We start from the raw sequence: 17,314 nt of genomic DNA, 5'->3' as shown, positions 1-17,314 counted from the left end.
TTGAAGTAAGCTATGGCGTTCCGAGTCAGAATGAGAGGGATCCGTCTGAGGATTATTGCCACATCCACTCATCGAAGAACACAAATACACCCTTCCCTAAAACAAAACAATTTCTGCCTGTGGCTGGCTGTTGTTCCTTAGCAATCACTTGAAACTGTTGCAATACTGCAACGCCACAACATTGCAGAGATGCTGAGAAAGTGCTTGGCTGGGCTTGTCATTTAGACTGCTAGGATTCATGAGTAGATGGGCAGGGATATAAGGGCATGTGTGGTTGCATCACTCGCAATCTCTTCCACAGTAGTTTAGTAGTAATGTGGTGCGGTGCAGCAGGAAACGTCCTTCCAGTCTGAGCATGGTGCCAACTGCAGCCAACCCACTGCCCATTGTGCCACCCTCAGCTTAAGAAGAAACAGCACTGATGGGGTCAGCTGGTACACACATAACACACATTAACCGATCTCTGGGAATGCTTCACCCTGCAAGACCTCTTGTTACAGTTCAGTCACCCCTGGTGATATTTCTACAAGGCATATCCAACCGGTTGATTTGTAAACAAGTTTTCCTCTACAAAGTCAAATCCTCAGTGTTCGTTTATCCATTTGGGATTCTGAGAGTAAGGGTCCATTCGGTTATATTTGTACACTCGCAGAGTTAAATTAACACTGAGGATGTTACTGTGTACTCTCTCCTGGTGTTGTCTCCCAATCCCAACCTTTGTTCTTGTCTCTACTTTGTTTTTTAAACCCTTTGAATTGATGCTGCTTCTGTGCTTGACTCTGGGTTTACTGCGTGGTGCCATGTTGTCCACATGGACTCTAGAGCTTGTAACGCTTCAGTGTGTAATGTTACCATATGCCTTACATGTTTTCCAGGACTAATAAAAAAGCATAACAGAAAAAAAGAAAACAGAAACAAATGTGCTTTTATTTCTGTAGCCTTTTGACTTCCGCGGAGTTCTCAACAGGCCTGAAAATTAGGCCCTACCTGGACCGACTAGTTGGCATACATTTTAGGCCCTACCCGGCCCGAAAACGTCGTGTCAGGTTTGGAAAGAATTTGAGAACTCTATCACAGAGTAATAGTAATAAAATAAAATAAAATATATATATGTTTTCTTGTTTCATTGAGCCTGAGGTCCTACCTGGCCCAACTATTGGCATACATTTTAGGCCCTACCCTACCCTAAATGTCGGGTCGGGTTCGGGTATGGTCAATTTCTGGGAGAATTTGAGAAATCTAATCTGAACACCTATACAGAACAAAATGGGATCAAATTGTCCTATTGTAGTTTTGTCCCATGTTATTTCTTTTTAATAAAAATAACTGCTGCCTCATATTCCACAAACTTGTACAACGCACACATACAGAGTGACACAAGTACAGTTTCCCTGGAGCAGATATTAGTCATTTCTTTTCTACAGAAGTGTATATGTACATACATGTATCTATAAAATATACAATATCAAATGTACTGCTTCACAACAGTTGTAGGAATGTATGCAAATGCAACAATAAAGACTTTAAAACTGATCAAGCAATGTTAAAAGAAAACTGAATAATTCAACTATTTAAATCAAACTCACATGATGCCGATGTAAGAGTGCACATTATCAGAAAGACAATTTAGCGTTTCAGTTTTTGCATGCATTAGTCAGCCTTGTACCAAAAAGAGTAAACTTAACCATCATTCATCAACATAGTATAAATACATATATGACTTAACTATAAAAATGCATATAAGACAAGTTTGTTTTCTTAACTTCTAAGACATTTTTGAGCGCTGCTAACTGCTCCTAGGTCCGGCTTTGTGTGTAGGTCCCTATGTATGAGTGTCCGTTTGAGCACAGAACTCCATGTATGGTATGGAGATAACTGACATCACAGACAGAATGGCCTATACAAGGAGATATGCACGTGTGTCATGTTTGATACCATGCAAAGTGAGCATCGCTCACTTCACACAGGTGCGATCTTTTTAGTCTTGGGACTTGGCTGGTGTCTCCTCGATTCCATGAGAAGCCAAGACTTCAGATAACCAAGTCAAATAGTTGGAGTCTGGGTATCCATTTCTGAAAGAGACAAAAACAGGGACAACTAGAAAGATGCAATTGGAAATTGCAAGTGTGGTTGTCTATTTATTGTCTGGCTAGCCAGATTGTCATGGGACGCTTGACCAATCCTCAAGCTTGCACCACTCCCCCATTGAACTCAATGGACTTACTCTATAATGGTGACGTCACCGAGAATGCTGCTTCCTGATTGGCTAAAAGTTTAACCAGAACATTAAGAAGTAAGCTGTGCTAGAACTATAATGTGTTGCTTACAGCAACCACACTATCTAAGGTGCAATTCTGGGAAATTGCAAGTGTGGTTGCCTATATATTGTGATGTCACGTGAAGCTTGACCAATCCTCAAATCCATTATACACATCTGATCCAATCAGAAAAGGCCGATTCTCATTCTCGCGAACTTGTAAACGCCATCAGTCGGTGCCCAAGTACTGTTCCAATCCTCAAGTATGCATCTGACCAAGTAGAGACCAAATACCTGTATGTGAACTTGAACCGCCCCGATCTTTCAATCTTTAGCAAATTACCCAGAATGCCATTCACCGCATGTCAGCATAAAAATGAGAAGCGTCTGGCTGCGTTCAGTCCCACGCATCTCTGCGCAATTGGACGATGGCAGAAGGCAACAATACTCCAGAGAAGACTCACAATTGTTCAACACCACCACCTACAATCTCCCACAACTTGTTTTTACTGCCATTGGCTGTATATAGTGAGGCTTAAAATAGTCTGTCTAGTATTAGATTTGATTGTATTCAATCAATCAATGTTATAATTATATTGACCTAATAGTAAACAAATGAATAAGAAAGGCTGTTTCCGTATCATTTTGTTTTATTGTCAATGCACATTAAGCCCTGAAATATGGGTGCATTTAATGAAGAGTAGCTTAGATGTTATAGCTGACTTTATTTTAAGAGGCTAGTCATTTAATGAAGTGTAGTCTAGATAGTAGTCTAGACTTTATTTTAAGAGGCTCCATTGAACTCATTGAACATGTGGGGTCAATAACTAATCTGGTTGCCCTGTAGGCAACAACACTAACTAGAAAAGCACATTTATCTTGGCCACAGGAACTTTCTACTTCCCATACTGAAACTGAAAGATATGGTCTTAATAACAGCATGGCATCCATGTCAGTCTCTAATGTCATGTTGAGTACATCAGTTTTGCTCAAATGCAGAGGGACAGTGGATCTGATATCATGTACTGTATTCAAAATAATTTGAAGAATATTCACACACACAGAAAAAGATTGTTCACAATATGTGAGAAATATTTGGGGTTATACTTATTGCCCTGCTATTGGCAGTGTGTACAAGACATTTCACACTGATCTGGCCAGTGGTTTGCCAGAATAGTTACGGACACACACACACACACACACAGGCGCACAAACGCTCTTCTAGACGGCTTGCCCTCTACAGCTACCACAAAGATCTATATATTTTATTTATATTATATTTTTTGCATATTTTAGAACAAATGGCTTATCTTTTCTGTATGGGTCTTAGAGAAGGGAAGATCCATGTTGTGTCACTCACCCTGATTTGCCCCCCTGTAGGCTGGTCTTGTGTGGGATGCAATCCCAAGTGACCCTGGCCCCTGTCTCTTTGCCAGTCACAGTGAAGGTGAGCCCCAACCTGAAGGCTCTCTCTAGCCGGGGCAGCAGCTTCCGCGTCCTATCACAGAGAGGCAGGTAGGCCTCAAATACTCCTCCTTTGAAAGGACCCCCAGGAAAGGGATGACCCTCCTGGGTGGAGAGGAAAGAAACAAATAAGGCGTGTCAAAAATCACTGTCTCAATGAAAGAAATACTAATGTAATGAGTGGAAACTTCGGTCTCCTTAAATCTCCTCAATAAAATAAGCCTCTCACCCCTTGGATGCCATCAGGGATGGAGTAGGTGATCTTCAGAGTGGAGTCCCGGTTGTAGCCTTGTAGGCTGACCGGCATCTCACTGTAGCTCACACTGCCCTGGATGCCCTGGGGCAAAGACTCTGCCTTAGGACAGACTCTACAGTGCACGTGCACTCTGGCCAAGCACTTTGGGCACAAGGTCACCCCACAGTCTGTCCTCTTCACTGACGCGGCGCTCTCCCCACATACACAGATACCTGCCATAGCTCTTAGACTGGACCTGCCAGAACTGGAGCGAATGAGCGACCCCCCAGGTTTCTCTTGGCCCTCTGGATCTCCGTGCTCTCGATTGTTCTTCATCTTGCAGTGTTTGTTACTCTCCTTCTGGGGTTTTGGGGCATCTTCATGGGGTCGTGCCACCATCGAGCCGACACCATTGAGAGGTCGGACATTTCTATTGTTTCCTTTTGCAGAGTGGCTGATGATGAATGGATCACTCTTTCCTCCAACAACATGCACTGCATCTGCCCTCATCACATTTGCTTTAATGACAGGGTCTTTCCTAATTAGCTGTTGGCTCACAGATCTATGTATGTGCTCTAGCTCAGTGTTTCTCTGTCTCTCGGTAAAGTCATCCCTTTCCTGATTGCCACCAGTCATATTATCTCCCCCGTTTTGGCTATCTAGCTGTCGCTGTGTGTTATTGTAGAGAACGGTGTTTTGGTTGCTGGTCAGTTGTGGACGGAAGGACTGATTAAAAGTGGAAGTGGGCAGATTAGAGAAGTCCTTCTGTCTACCTGTCTGGTATGATTCTCCAGAAAACACCTCTCTCAGTGCAGCACCCACCTGGGAGCACAAATGTTTGGGGCCCGTTAGATATATGCTTTCCTTCATAATTCGGACGGAGACTTTCTTAAACCGGCTCCGAACTTCCTCACAGCACACCCCTAGAGTTTCATCAGCTGGGTCTGCCACACCCAACTCCGACAGACATAGCTCCTGTATGCAGAAATCTGCAGTAACCATGGCAACTAGCCTCTGTAAGCCCAGCTGACAAGAACTCACTTTCAAGGAGTCCGCCCCTGTCAAGATTACAGTCAAAGGACCACTGGGTTCTGAGTAGTTCTCCTTCATTTGAAGATCACTGGTCAAGTCATCCAGGCGAGGGCCATAGGCCTCTTTTATGTAGCTCCACATCAATGAAGGAACTGTTATCTCTGCAGTATACCGCTCCTTCTTGTCCCTTGCTGTTCGGCTACTGAAGCTACTTGACCTGTGTCTGGCTCTGACAGTGGCTTTCCCAGAGTCCTCTTGGATGTCACGCTGCTCAATCGCCTGGGCCTTGGGCCTGGTAGTACCTGAGAAACTACTGGATCGCCTCAAGCTGGACCCTGACCCCGTAGTTGAGCCTATAGTGTTCCCTGACCAAATGGACTCACTTGTGCTACAGGTGCCTGTGGGGAATTTATGAGAAGGGTTTGTTAATGTTGAAGAAAGTGGAGCATCTCCCGTCTTAAACAATATGTCACCTCCTGTGTTTTGTGCCCCTGTGGAGGAGAACCCTTTATTCATGGCAAAGCCTGGTATCTCTGAGAGGCTGCCTGTGTGTCTACTGGACGATGAAACCCTCGTTGTTAAGTCTCCTGGTCGGTTCCCTAACCCGCCCAACCCAGAGTCCTTGAATCGAGCTGCTAGCTTATACCTCCTGGTTCCCTCAGCTCTCCCCTCATCCTCTTCTGCCTTCAGCATCTTATCTAAGCTACGATCAAGAGATCCAACTGTGGAGACGGCAGGCACAAATGTTTCCTCATCAGCTCCTTTTGATGAGCCTAGTTCAGATGACGGTGACCTCAGAACATCTGCCACGCCCATGTCCTTACCCTGGTCCAGGAGCAGAAACTGCTTTGCCTCGGACACATCGCTACTGCTCCCGACGATGTAGATGTTCCTATCATCTTCACTCAGGAGGAGCTTAGGGAGTCTGACGCCTAAGTTATCAATCGCCTTCTGCAGGCCACCTCTTGTGCAGAGGATGCTCTTTGGTAGTTGAGCTCGACGGATCTTGGTCTCATTTTCCTGGTAAAGCCGACTTAACTCACCACTTGCCAATCTCAGGCGCTCTAGCTCATGGCCAGCATCATCCACCCCTGGCGAACTCTGCAGAAACAGAGTCGTCAGTCCCTGAGTGGTCACATCCACGACCTCCACGCCATACATACGGAGGATATGCTGGTATTTCTCCCTACAGTGTTTCTGCAGATACTGGAAGAGGTCTGCGTCCATGATCAGTGAGAAGTCGTCCTCTGCAGAGGTGGGATCTTTAGCTATGGCACCACCCTCTGCCAGGCCTATGTCATCAAAACTGTGACCTTCAGATATCACATGTCCCGGTGGACTTGGGTTGACATCTCCAGTGTGGACTTGCTCGCCGTGTTCCCCCCTCTCATTTGGTCTCCTGTCACAATCTCCTGACTCCTGACTAGAAGAAGGACTTTGCGCAGTGGGGAGACCTCCAGAGACACTGGCAGAAGGGTGAAGTGTCTCCATATTTTTCAAAGATTGTGGGCCTCTAGGAAGCCCAAGCAGCTGTGCCATGGCAGCCTGAACGTGTGAATACGCTCCCCGCAGCGTGCACAACTCCTCATGAGTATTGAAGCTTATCTGAACATCAGGGTGGCTCTTATGAAGGCTTGTTACTGTTGTTCGTCTCTGAGGAAGCTGACTGTAGTCGACAGTTACTGACATGCTCACAATGACCTAGAGTCAGGGAAGAGGGGAGATGCAAAACATTCAGTGTTTTTCTTTTGTCTAACATCCCGAAGATAGATTTTGACAATAATACAAACATGCAAAAATATGACATGCAAAAGCCAACCTGCTGTAAGCTCTCACCCGCCAAGTGATTGTGAAACGGATTATAATTTGTGCATGACATGTTTACATTTATCTGCATGTCACGCCTACTAGTGTGATAGAGTTGAGAATGAATAGACCGAATTAGGTATCTGTAACAACCTTTGTGATCATTTGTAGCTGGATATTTTATTGACTGAAATTTTTAAGTCTTAATAATTCTTCCCCAATAGACATATCACCCACTATTATTACAGTTATTAATTACAGTATCATAGGCCAATATTACCCCACCCATCACGTTTGCAAGCCAGACCAAAATGTCAATCCTGCCTCCGCTACTGATTTATTGTGCATAATACCTTATCAGGATCCAGACTGTCATGGTGCTCAGTTATGGTCAGTTCATACTTCCTCCTGTCCACTTGGAAAATGTGTTGTCCACGTTGAATAACTCTCTGGGCCACTGTAAGAGTGAGGTCAGCAGAAGGAAATCAATCTCAGTCTGTGAGGTACACTAACTGACTAAGCACTTTCACCACTAGCCTTTCCATTGAAATGGATGCCAACACTTGAGCTCAGTGTAAATCGATGGTGGCAGGCAGTAAAGCAAACGTACTGTACAGTTAATACTTTGCAAATTAATGCAAACTGATTTTGGGGGTGTGTACAGTGCAGATAACATAATAATGTGTAATAAGCTTAGTTATAATCGACTATAACTAATTACACTTACACAACAGAGAAAGACACCGTTTTGACTCACAGTGTCATATACAGTATACTTGTTCTTCAACATGTCACTTGTATAAAATGTATGAATAAAGTAGTATACAAACAAAACCCCTTCCCTGTATGAAATGGGTTCACTTCACACACGCATGGGTGTCGCAAGGATGCAAGGCCCTGGGTACAAGGATTCACTGCAGGCCCCCCATGAATGTTCTTCATAATGGCCAAATTATATGTATTTGGCCATGGAACCCCATCTCAAAATATTTAGTTCAGAAGCAACATTTGAGTTACAAATGTTCGCTTAAAAACAATATATATATATTCAAAGATTTGTGAGTGCCGCACTGTGAGCTTGTATATCTGCTATTTTTCAATAGCTAAAGTATAAAATCATTACGGCCCCTCCACCTTGGGCCCTAGTAACTCAGTCCCACTTTCCCTCCCTTGTGACGCCCCAGCACACACACATACACACTCGACTCCCCTGATGTCACTGACCTCTGCTGTCCTCAAAGGTAATCAGGGCAGAGCCAGGTGCAGCCTCGACAACGGTGACAGAGGCTATTTCCCCTCCTCCATTCTTGGATCTCAGGAAGTGGATACACAGCTTGTCTGTCAATCTGTCAGCCTCAATGTCTGTGGGAAGGCCCCTCACTCTCACTGTCCGGCACTGCTCTGCCATCTGGTGGGGGGAAACAGGATTGCGACTGTAGGTACTGACAACAAATCTGAGCCTGTATGACTTTTCAGTTTTCATTGATATCAACATGGAACGAATCACGATCCTGGTATGATGACTGTCAGTGAGAGGAACCTCTGATACCATGATGGCCATGAGCCATATCACAAAACCCCTCTGTGTAGCTATAATTTATTGGGAGAGATTTTGAATACCTGCACCTATTCAAAATATGAAGGGCTGTATTGTGCCAATTGTTGACAACACAACACCCTCTGTTGGAGGTTGCTACAACATTGCACCAACACACAAGGATTAGTGTTGAAAAGGAACTTGCAATTAATTAAACCCTGTTCTCCATGTCCTCTCCACATGCTTACGCCATAAATGATAGGCTGGCAAACCAAACCTGACACACATCAAGTGTGGGCTATCGCTATAATAACGTTGGAGATTGGGAAAACACAATCACAGATGTTCAGTATTTTCTAACTCGGTGATCAGATTGGGAAATCATTACCTCTCATGTATACCAAACAAAGTCAACCCCCTAAGCTAAGGCATCTTAAGTCCACCAGCATTCCAGCAAGCTGTTTACATTTTATTTTTCTGAACAACACTCTGCGATCTTACATCACTGATAAACGTGTGTCTTTAAGTCGACTATGATGGAACGAATTAAGCTGCCACCAGCCACCACTCACACCAACTGGACCACGCACGCTGCGTACATGTTTACGAGCGAATATCGACGATATTCAATAACAACAAACAATGTTACACACTGTAACGTGACATTAAGGAAGTGCTATGCAACAGTCATGAACGTATTGCTACTGTACTGGTTTACTTGGACCTGTTATAAGCCTCCATACGGAATTAACTTTTGATCCCACCAAATGACATGTTGATAACATAAGCTTATCTTACCTCACACGCTTCTCATGTCCTCTTTAGCCGAAAATGTGTCGTACTTTAGTCAGTGCAAAACATGGAAGAAAAGTGAAACTACTACTACTTGATTATGGCGCGATGCCTTGGGCTCACGCCAGGGGGCGACCAAGATCTGTGTGTGGTGAGGCAGGGGGTGGCGACCATAGGTGGCGACCCCTCTATGGTGGCGACGCAAATAGTTTGTTTGTGGCAGTGGTGTAAAGTAACAAACTACTAGTAGGCCTAGTTAAGTAGTCTGTAGTCTAGTACTAGTACTTTTTAATTTTCCACCACTGGTTTGTGGATTCAAGTAAATAATCACCAGGGGGACATCATTCGGAACTTTGACTTGTAAGGGTTATTTCTACAGTGGAGAATTTACATTTGAGTACTTTTTCCACCACTGTCCAGTCCAAATGAACCAGTCTGATTCGGTCTAGAGGAGTCTGGTTCATTTGAGTCTAGACCATAGAGTTATAATAAGAAGGGTCTAGACTAGAGTCTAGAGTCCGCCTACTGTATCCGGTCATTCTCTCTCTCTCTCACACACACACACACACACACACACACACACACACACACACACACACACACACACACACACACACACACAGATATATCTATGCGCGCGCGCACACACACACACACACACACACACACACACACACACACACACACACACACACACACACACACACACACACACACACACACACACACACACACACTGACAGACACACACACACACACACACACACACACACACACACACACACACACACACACACAGAGATATATCTATGCACACACACACACACACACACACACGCACACGCACACGCACACGCACACACACACACACACACACACACACACACACACACACACACACACACACACACACACACACACACACACACCTCCCCGGCGTCTGTGATCTCTTGGTCAACCAATGAGTGCAAAGCATACAACCAACTGAAACCCACCTGTCCAATCAGAGGAGAGGATGTTACAGATACCGCACATGCGCTCTAGGTCCCCACATCTCATGTGTTGCGATTGCGTCGGTTTCTCTCTCCGGTGGAGGTCACATTATACTCTGATCTAAACGCAGCGCTAGGTGAGTGCATCTGAGTTCACAGCACTAATTGTGTTTCGTTTACATAGCAGCTGCTAAAACACTCGATCTAATAACACGAGATGTAGATCTGATGCGTTATGAAATACACATGACCTTAGATAGATGAAGTAACAATCTAACAGGGACTCTGAGTCTGAACTGAGCACTCAAGTCCAGATCGGTCGTTGAATAAGGTACATGCGTACGTGCAGTTAGGCTAACGTTAGTTTGATCTAAATGACATGAGCTGTTGATCTTTCATAATGCACATGATAACGTTACTTATTTTTACACGTGACATGACTGTTACAACGTACATTTTAAACAGCAGAACCTGGTTAGACAGCCTATATATGGGATACATGCTAGTTATCCGACGAGCTAGTTGGCTAATATCTTCAGTTATGGCATCATCCAGTCAAAGCCAAGGCCAAAGCAAAACTAAGTTACTAGGTGGAATAACTTGTATGAAATGTTGTATGTGTACATAACAGAGTTTGTCATGAAGGTGTGATTTTGAATAATGTATGAAATCGCTTTGCCTTTATTGCAGTGTCACTCCAGTGCTGTCATGGCAAAACTGTTTGAGTCCATTGGAAAGTTGGGTCTGGCCTTAGCGGTCGGTGGAGGTGTGGTGAACTCTGCCCTTTTCAATGGTGAGTGCAGATTAAATAATTTTTGGGTAAAGGCATCAGAAGGCATCAGATCAGTTTGATCTGGTCTCCTTACATTTCACATGCATGCAGTAGAGGTTCTATTGTCCTTGCACTGGCACAGGCTGTATGGCTTTTAAGGATATTATGCTTTTAAGTTGTCCTACATCCTAAAAGAATGTTATTTGTGTTGGATTGCATCTATTGATAATTTTTTAGATGATTATTTGATTACTTTTTCAATTAATCAATCAAATAATTGAGAAAGGAATTTATATACAAATATATAGCAACAAATCAATTAACTGTTTAAGCCCTTTTTCATACTTAAAGGAGTAGTTCACCACTTTTCAACCTGTCTTCATATAATAGGTCCTCACTAATGTTCATGATAAAATATCACAATTTTTTTCTACTTAGTCCAAGTCTCCTAGGAGAGCTGTGGGAAGTTCAGAATCCATCGTCTTGTGACATCATCATTTTCCAAAAAAAAATTTAATCAATATTTTTGAAAAAGATATTTCGATTTTTATTATCGCGAGAACAATGGCTTCCACTTTAAAATTGCAACTTTTCAGGAATAGAAAGCCTGCATTTTCTATAAGCTGGATTGGCAATCGATGATGTCACAAGACGATGGGTTTCTGACCTGCCCACAGCCCTCCTCTGAAAAAAAAAGGAAAGCTATTTTTGAGTGAGGACCAATTATATGAACATAGGTTGAAAAGTGGTGGAGTGCCCCTTTAATTGCACCACAATGTCGTGCAAAAATAGTCAAAGTAGACTCAAGCTCACAACGTGTCACATCGCGATGTGTTGTGAGAATCTGATCTAAAAGATACGCTACACCACTAAGATACCCAAGATATCTATGTTGTACCATATAACATTACATCTACTAACTTCAAAGACAAGAGGTTACATTTATTCTCCTGATATAAGTAGTCTAAATCCCTTCTCTCAAGCAAAACTTCTCTAAAAGAGGCTGCAACTCAGAACTGGTCCCTGTAAATAAAGTCAAAGCCATAGTGCTTTCTTGGGTTTAAATCCTCCTCCTTGTGCTTTTTTCTGCAAACTGTTAATAAAGTGTTCAATCAATGAAAATATTGTAGGTTGACTTTTTTCACTGTTATTGAAAGTTGTGTAGAGTGCTGTAGTCTGACCTTCAAATGTAAAGTGCAACTATTATTTTTGCCACAGTGGACGCAGGCCACCGGGCTGTCATATTTGACAGGTTCAGAGGAGTGCAAGATGCTGTGGTTGGTGAGGGAACACACTTCCTCATCCCCTGGGTCCAGAAACCCATCATCTTCGACTGCCGTTCCCGCCCTCGCAATGTGCCTGTAATCACTGGTAGCAAAGGTAATTCTAATAGTCAATACCAATTATAGACCTGACCTTCTGTTTTGCTTGTTTGTCGCAATAGTGTACAAGATCTATCAGTAATGTGAACTTTTCATAATGTCCTAAAAATGTGTTGCGGAGAAGTCGGCCTCCTGTCTATCATGTAGCTGCTGTATTGCTAGTTCTTACTGTTTGTTTGTGAACAAGAAACCTGTACATGCACACAATCGTTTGGCAATGCATTTGTAGTACTTAAAACAACATGTAAGTCTCTCTGGCTAATCTCAGACGCTATGGGGTGGGGATGCATCAGAAGTGTTTTGGCTGTATGTTCCAAATACCAATTATGCCATAGTTAAAGTCACAAAGTGCTCCACATGCTACAATTCCCTATGGTGACACATTTACCAGTGAAACGGGCCAGGAAGGAGGGACATAGTGCTGGGAGGTTGAGATGTGCCGATTGATCGGTGAGTGATCACGATCGGCCGATAATGCCTCTATCGGCCTTGATTGGTATTGGCTTTGTCGATCTACAAGCTAGACCAGCCATTTTACAATATTTATCTGTGGGACTGAATGTAACCTCAGCTTCAGTGTCACAGCTTTTCCGTAGCAGCGCTCCCATAGACAGTAAGAAGCGCTCCCATAGACTGTAACAAGGCAGCGGCTACGTAAACAATTTGTGTTCATACTCATAGGATGTGATGTTGGCCGCGGCTTGTGATTGGCTGAACCGGAGGTAGGCCAGTGCAACATACTGGCTCCCCTGTGCAGCGAGGACGAACGGGAGGCGAGGGAAAGGGGATCCACGCGAACCAGTGCAGGGAACAGTGGCTCGCGGGGATGGTCTAGTAGTTGAAGATTGACAGGCGTCTGTCAATCATTCTGCTCATGAATTATTAAGTAGAAGCAACGTACGTCATCACGCATGACATTTTTGTTTAGGGGCTGTACTTAGGGCTGTAATTGTCTTGTTATAATACACAAACACAGGACTTTTTCACTTGTTTTGGCATCTAGTGTTAGGTATATGGCCTTATTATCACTACAGATATGCTCTAAAAGTGTGAACAATTTATTTTTCATTTCACTGCATCTTTAACTTCAATGAGTCTTATATAGTTAGACAGTTATTCTCACTATCTGAACTCTTATATTTCAACCATTAACCGCACAGATCTGCAGAATGTAAACATCACTCTGCGTATCCTGTTCCGTCCTGTGACTGACCAGCTCCCACGGATCTTCACAAGCATTGGAGAGGACTACGATGAGAGGGTGTTGCCATCTATTACTACAGAAGTCCTGAAGGCTGTAGTGGTGTGTATCAAAACTATTTTATATACATGTATAATATATATATACACACACACACACACACACACACACACACACACACACACACACACACACACACACATTTATATAGCCAATCTACATGCCCACAACGAATTGCCACACGTTGTGATATTGAATGTCACATGGGCTATTTTTGTGCAAAACTGTTGTACAATGAATGATAGAATAGGGCTTATAAGTGGACTAATCAATTTAGTATCTTAATTAAAAAAATATATCTGACTTGCTCTTGCATAGATATGTTGATATATAACAAATTAAGAAGATAATCAATATTTGCAGCTCTAATAGATATGTCAACATGCCCAACCAGATTTGTGCACTCAAATCTTTATACTGTAAACTGAACTTGTGATTCTGTGTACCTCGCAGGCTCGGTTTGATGCTGGTGAGCTCATCACCCAGAGAGAGCTGGTGTCCCGGCAGGTCAGCGAGGACCTGACTGAAAGAGCCTCCACCTTTGGTCTCATCTTGGATGATGTTTCATTGGTATGTCCCAGTTGGTTACATAATAATTAAGTTATTTAATGCTGTCAAACTTAATTTTTTATTTTTTGCCTTGTAGGTGGCTAATCAGATGAAAGACTTCTGCATATCTGCTATCTCAGACATGGACATTTATACTTTTCTTTTTTTGTGTGTGTGTGTGTGGGGGGGGGGGGGGGGGGCTGACACAAGTAAATGTGTTGCCTCATTCTAGCCAGTTACTTATACAACAACATAGACCAAGTTATTGTGGAACATATTGCTTCCATTTGCATAAGACATGTAACTAAATTTAGTGTGAAGTTGCAATATCAACCGTAAAGGTCCACTCAAAAGACCCCTAAGGGCCCTAAAAAATCGTATTTTGTGTAATTTCCTTACTTTCAGATTTTCTCTAATAGATTTTTCCTTTTGCTATGTTCCTCCAACAGACGCACTTAACCTTTGGCAAGGAATTCACAGAAGCTGTTGAAATGAAGCAGGTGGCGCAGCAGGAGGCAGAGAGAGCCCGATTTGTGGTGGAAAAGGTAATAAATATTTGTGTTACTGTTTAGGTGTGTTCACACAGGAGGTGAAGATTATTTATCTATTTATTTTGGTGCGGTGTGATCACATACAAAGACTGATTTATGAGGTACCGAAAAGAGTGGTTAAGGCTAGGGCTCCAAAAAAAGACGTCAAAAAATTAACTGGGACGAATTGGGCGTCCGACGTTGACGTTGGCAGTGGAGCACCCTTCATTAATTAAAACGGGAGCGTTCCCAGCGTTGATGCTGATGCGACGCTCAGCGCACCCAGTGGAGCTGGGGGGTAAGGCACACATCACATAGGCTCTGATGCCTGACAGCGATGCGTACCACTCACATATGCCCTCATTTATCAATGGAGTGTAATTCTTTTTCCCCAAAATTTTTCATAGGCCAACCTTCAAGTGGCATTTATGAACACGTCCTAAATAGACACACCAGGCGTACATTTGATCTCAGCGTTGATAAATGCGCAGGCTGACATTTAAATAACACGCCCTTAATTATTCTCGAAACGCCCAGATTTTACAACTAGAACAACCCGAATACGACCTACAACGAAAGAAAAGCCAATAGAAGAGAGTTTACTCTGCACGCTTCAAGTTCACTCCCATGTCCCGTACCGCACAGACCACACACACATGCACATACGCACGCACACACCACCAAGCCCAGCAGCATTTTGGTTCACATGTGGATCCATTATTACCATTTATTCTGTAAAGTAAGCTCGCAGCCTACATGAGTGACACCACACCAGTCATTGTCACGAATGGAATATATTAATTTAACCCACTATCGGTGACGGCGCAGTGCACGTTTGAGTGGTTACACAAAATATGAAGCAACCATGGCTGCCTATTCCCCACAAACCACGGGCTGCCATGCATGCTATGTTACTGAGAGATACTGGTAAGGAGGCTGTCATAATCTGAAGGTTTCGAGCATCGTGTTTTATCCTTAACACATAACTCAATATAGGACACACCCCTCGGCCCACGAAAAGAAACAGCGCCGATTCCGACTCCGCAAAATGCTCGCGTCTCGCATAAGCAGTCGTATCCTGAGTTCCTGACCTATTCTGAGCCAGATCGGCAATCTTATCCGAATAACTGTTAATAGTTATATAGCTGTTATATAGCCTATGCTTTAATAAAATGTTATATATTCACAGGGACTATTTATTAGTGTGTTAGCTATACATTTTGGAGTGGATACATGTGTCAGATAGTTAGACAATGCTGCCCCGCATGTCTACAATGGAATAAGAGGTTTAAGATGAATCCTACACAGAACATGACGTGAGATCTGATCCTACGGCAAAGTCAAGTTGAAATGATAAATGCCGACACTTGCCTAAATTTCGGCGTAGGCCAAAAATTTGATCTGCACCACGTTGCTAAATGAGGGCCATAGTCTGTGAGTTCCCGGCTTGATTCCTGGGCCCGGCGGACCTTTGTTGCATGTCACTTCTTGACTCTCCCCCTATTTCCTGTCTACCTTTAGGCAAAAGAAAAAACACACTACCATTCAATTTTAAAACTATTACATAGCACATTTAAAATGAACAGGAAAGGCCCAGACTAAACATTTAAAAAAATATATTAAAGACCATAAGTTTTTAAAGATACACATTTCTGTTTTTCATCTTTTTATAGGCAGAGCAGCAGAAGCAGGCGGCCATCATCTCAGCAGAGGGAGACTCCCAGGCTGCCTTACTCATTGCAAACTCCTTGCAGGAGGCTGGGGATGGCTTGGTAGAGCTTCGTAAGCTAGAGGCAGCCGAGGACATCGCTTTCCAGCTAGCTCGTTCTCGCAATATCACGTATCTTCCCTCAGGCCAGGGTACACTGCTCCAGCTGCCTCAGTGATCGCGCCACACCCCTGTATCCACCCTTTTCCTGTCACCAGCTGTCACCTTGGTGATGGAGGGAAGGCTTGATGAGGAGACTCCGACTTCTCACACACGGAATTCCTTTCGCTCGTTCTCCAAACAACTACAGACTGGGCACTGTTGACATGGTGTGGTGGGAGAAGGAATGAGGATAAGGATATATATGTTGAAGTTTGTGTGTGTGGAAGAGGGGAGCGTGTTGATTCATCCATGTTATGGTAAAATATTTCTTTATATTGTTAAGATACTGATAAGATTTTTGTTTTGTTTATATTGTCGCAGATGCAAAGCACCTGCATGTTATTGAGGAGTCTGTGACATGGAAAAGAAAGTAATGACAAGAAAGCCATTAAACAGTTGTGTTCTCTTAGACAAGCTTGTCAGAGTATTGTATGAATATATTCACATCTCTCAAAGTTGGCTAAAATAGGTTTAAAATCCATTGCATTCACTCTTTTGGGAAATGATCAACAATTAGAGATATCACTGTCCCTGTCAGGGTCATATACATTATAGTTTGCAGTCGTTGGTACGTCTTGACCTTGGATGGAGGATATGTTAAGACCCACATTCCAAGAGGCTTCATAGTAATAAATGTCTTTCTACAACCAATTGATTACTTTTTATTTAATGCAGACTTTTACAATTTACAGTTTGTATTGATGTGTATAAGGTAAAGTACATGTGCTGCTATAATGGTCCCAATGTTTATGATTTTGTCATTGTGGATCAAAAACATTCTGAGTCATATAGAAGCAGGCAGACTATCTTTCAACTGATTGGCATGTTCTATCTG

The 17,314-nt window shown here is 43.2% G+C and overlaps 2 protein-coding genes across 2 annotated transcripts; one reads left to right on the top strand and one right to left on the bottom strand.

Moving 5' to 3' along the window:
- Positions 1-1,285: 1,285 nt before the first annotated feature.
- LOC308283542 (uncharacterized protein) lies at positions 1,286-9,222 on the bottom strand. The gene is made up of 6 exons (XM_080723981.1): positions 9,130-9,222; positions 8,019-8,202; positions 7,148-7,251; positions 3,951-6,689; positions 3,618-3,826; positions 1,286-2,072 (listed from the first exon to the last, which is right to left on the bottom strand). Exons 2-6 carry the CDS (start codon positions 8,200-8,202, stop codon positions 1,979-1,981), a joined length of 3,330 nt encoding a protein of 1,109 aa, XP_080580107.1. The 5' UTR covers positions 9,130-9,222; the 3' UTR covers positions 1,286-1,978.
- Positions 9,223-10,166: 944 nt separating this feature from the next.
- phb (prohibitin) lies at positions 10,167-17,118 on the top strand. Its single transcript, XM_080725054.1, has 7 exons — positions 10,167-10,252; positions 10,806-10,908; positions 12,106-12,267; positions 13,430-13,572; positions 13,984-14,100; positions 14,529-14,624; positions 16,283-17,118. Exons 2-7 carry the CDS (start codon positions 10,824-10,826, stop codon positions 16,493-16,495), a joined length of 816 nt encoding a protein of 271 aa, XP_080581180.1. The 5' UTR covers positions 10,167-10,252; positions 10,806-10,823; the 3' UTR covers positions 16,496-17,118.
- Positions 17,119-17,314: the final 196 nt, after the last annotated feature.

This window comes from Nannobrachium achirus, assembly GCF_963921795.1.
Source record: "Nannobrachium achirus genome assembly, chromosome: 4".
Classification (NCBI taxonomy): domain Eukaryota; kingdom Metazoa; phylum Chordata; class Actinopteri; order Myctophiformes; family Myctophidae; genus Nannobrachium; species Nannobrachium achirus.
Note: the sequence above shows the minus strand (reverse complement) of the source record. Positions and strands in the feature narration are given on the sequence as shown.

Excerpts from the sequence above, each read along its gene's own strand:
- phb (XM_080725054.1), top strand. The coding sequence starts at position 10,824 with ATGGCAAAACTGTTTGAGTCCATTGGAAAGTTGGGTCTGGCCTTAGCG. Across the intron at positions 12,268-13,429 it reads TGTAATCACTGGTAGCAAAG|ATCTGCAGAATGTAAACATC; the intron begins GTAATTCTAATA and ends TTAACCGCACAG. Across the intron at positions 13,573-13,983 it reads AAGTCCTGAAGGCTGTAGTG|GCTCGGTTTGATGCTGGTGA; the intron begins GTGTGTATCAAA and ends TGTACCTCGCAG.
- LOC308283542 (XM_080723981.1), bottom strand. The coding sequence starts at position 8,202 with ATGGCAGAGCAGTGCCGGACAGTGAGAGTGAGGGGCCTTCCCACAGAC. Across the intron at positions 7,252-8,018 it reads TACCTTTGAGGACAGCAGAG|TGGCCCAGAGAGTTATTCAA; the intron begins GTCAGTGACATC and ends TCACTCTTACAG. Across the intron at positions 6,690-7,147 it reads ACAGTCTGGATCCTGATAAG|GTCATTGTGAGCATGTCAGT; the intron begins GTATTATGCACA and ends CCCTGACTCTAG.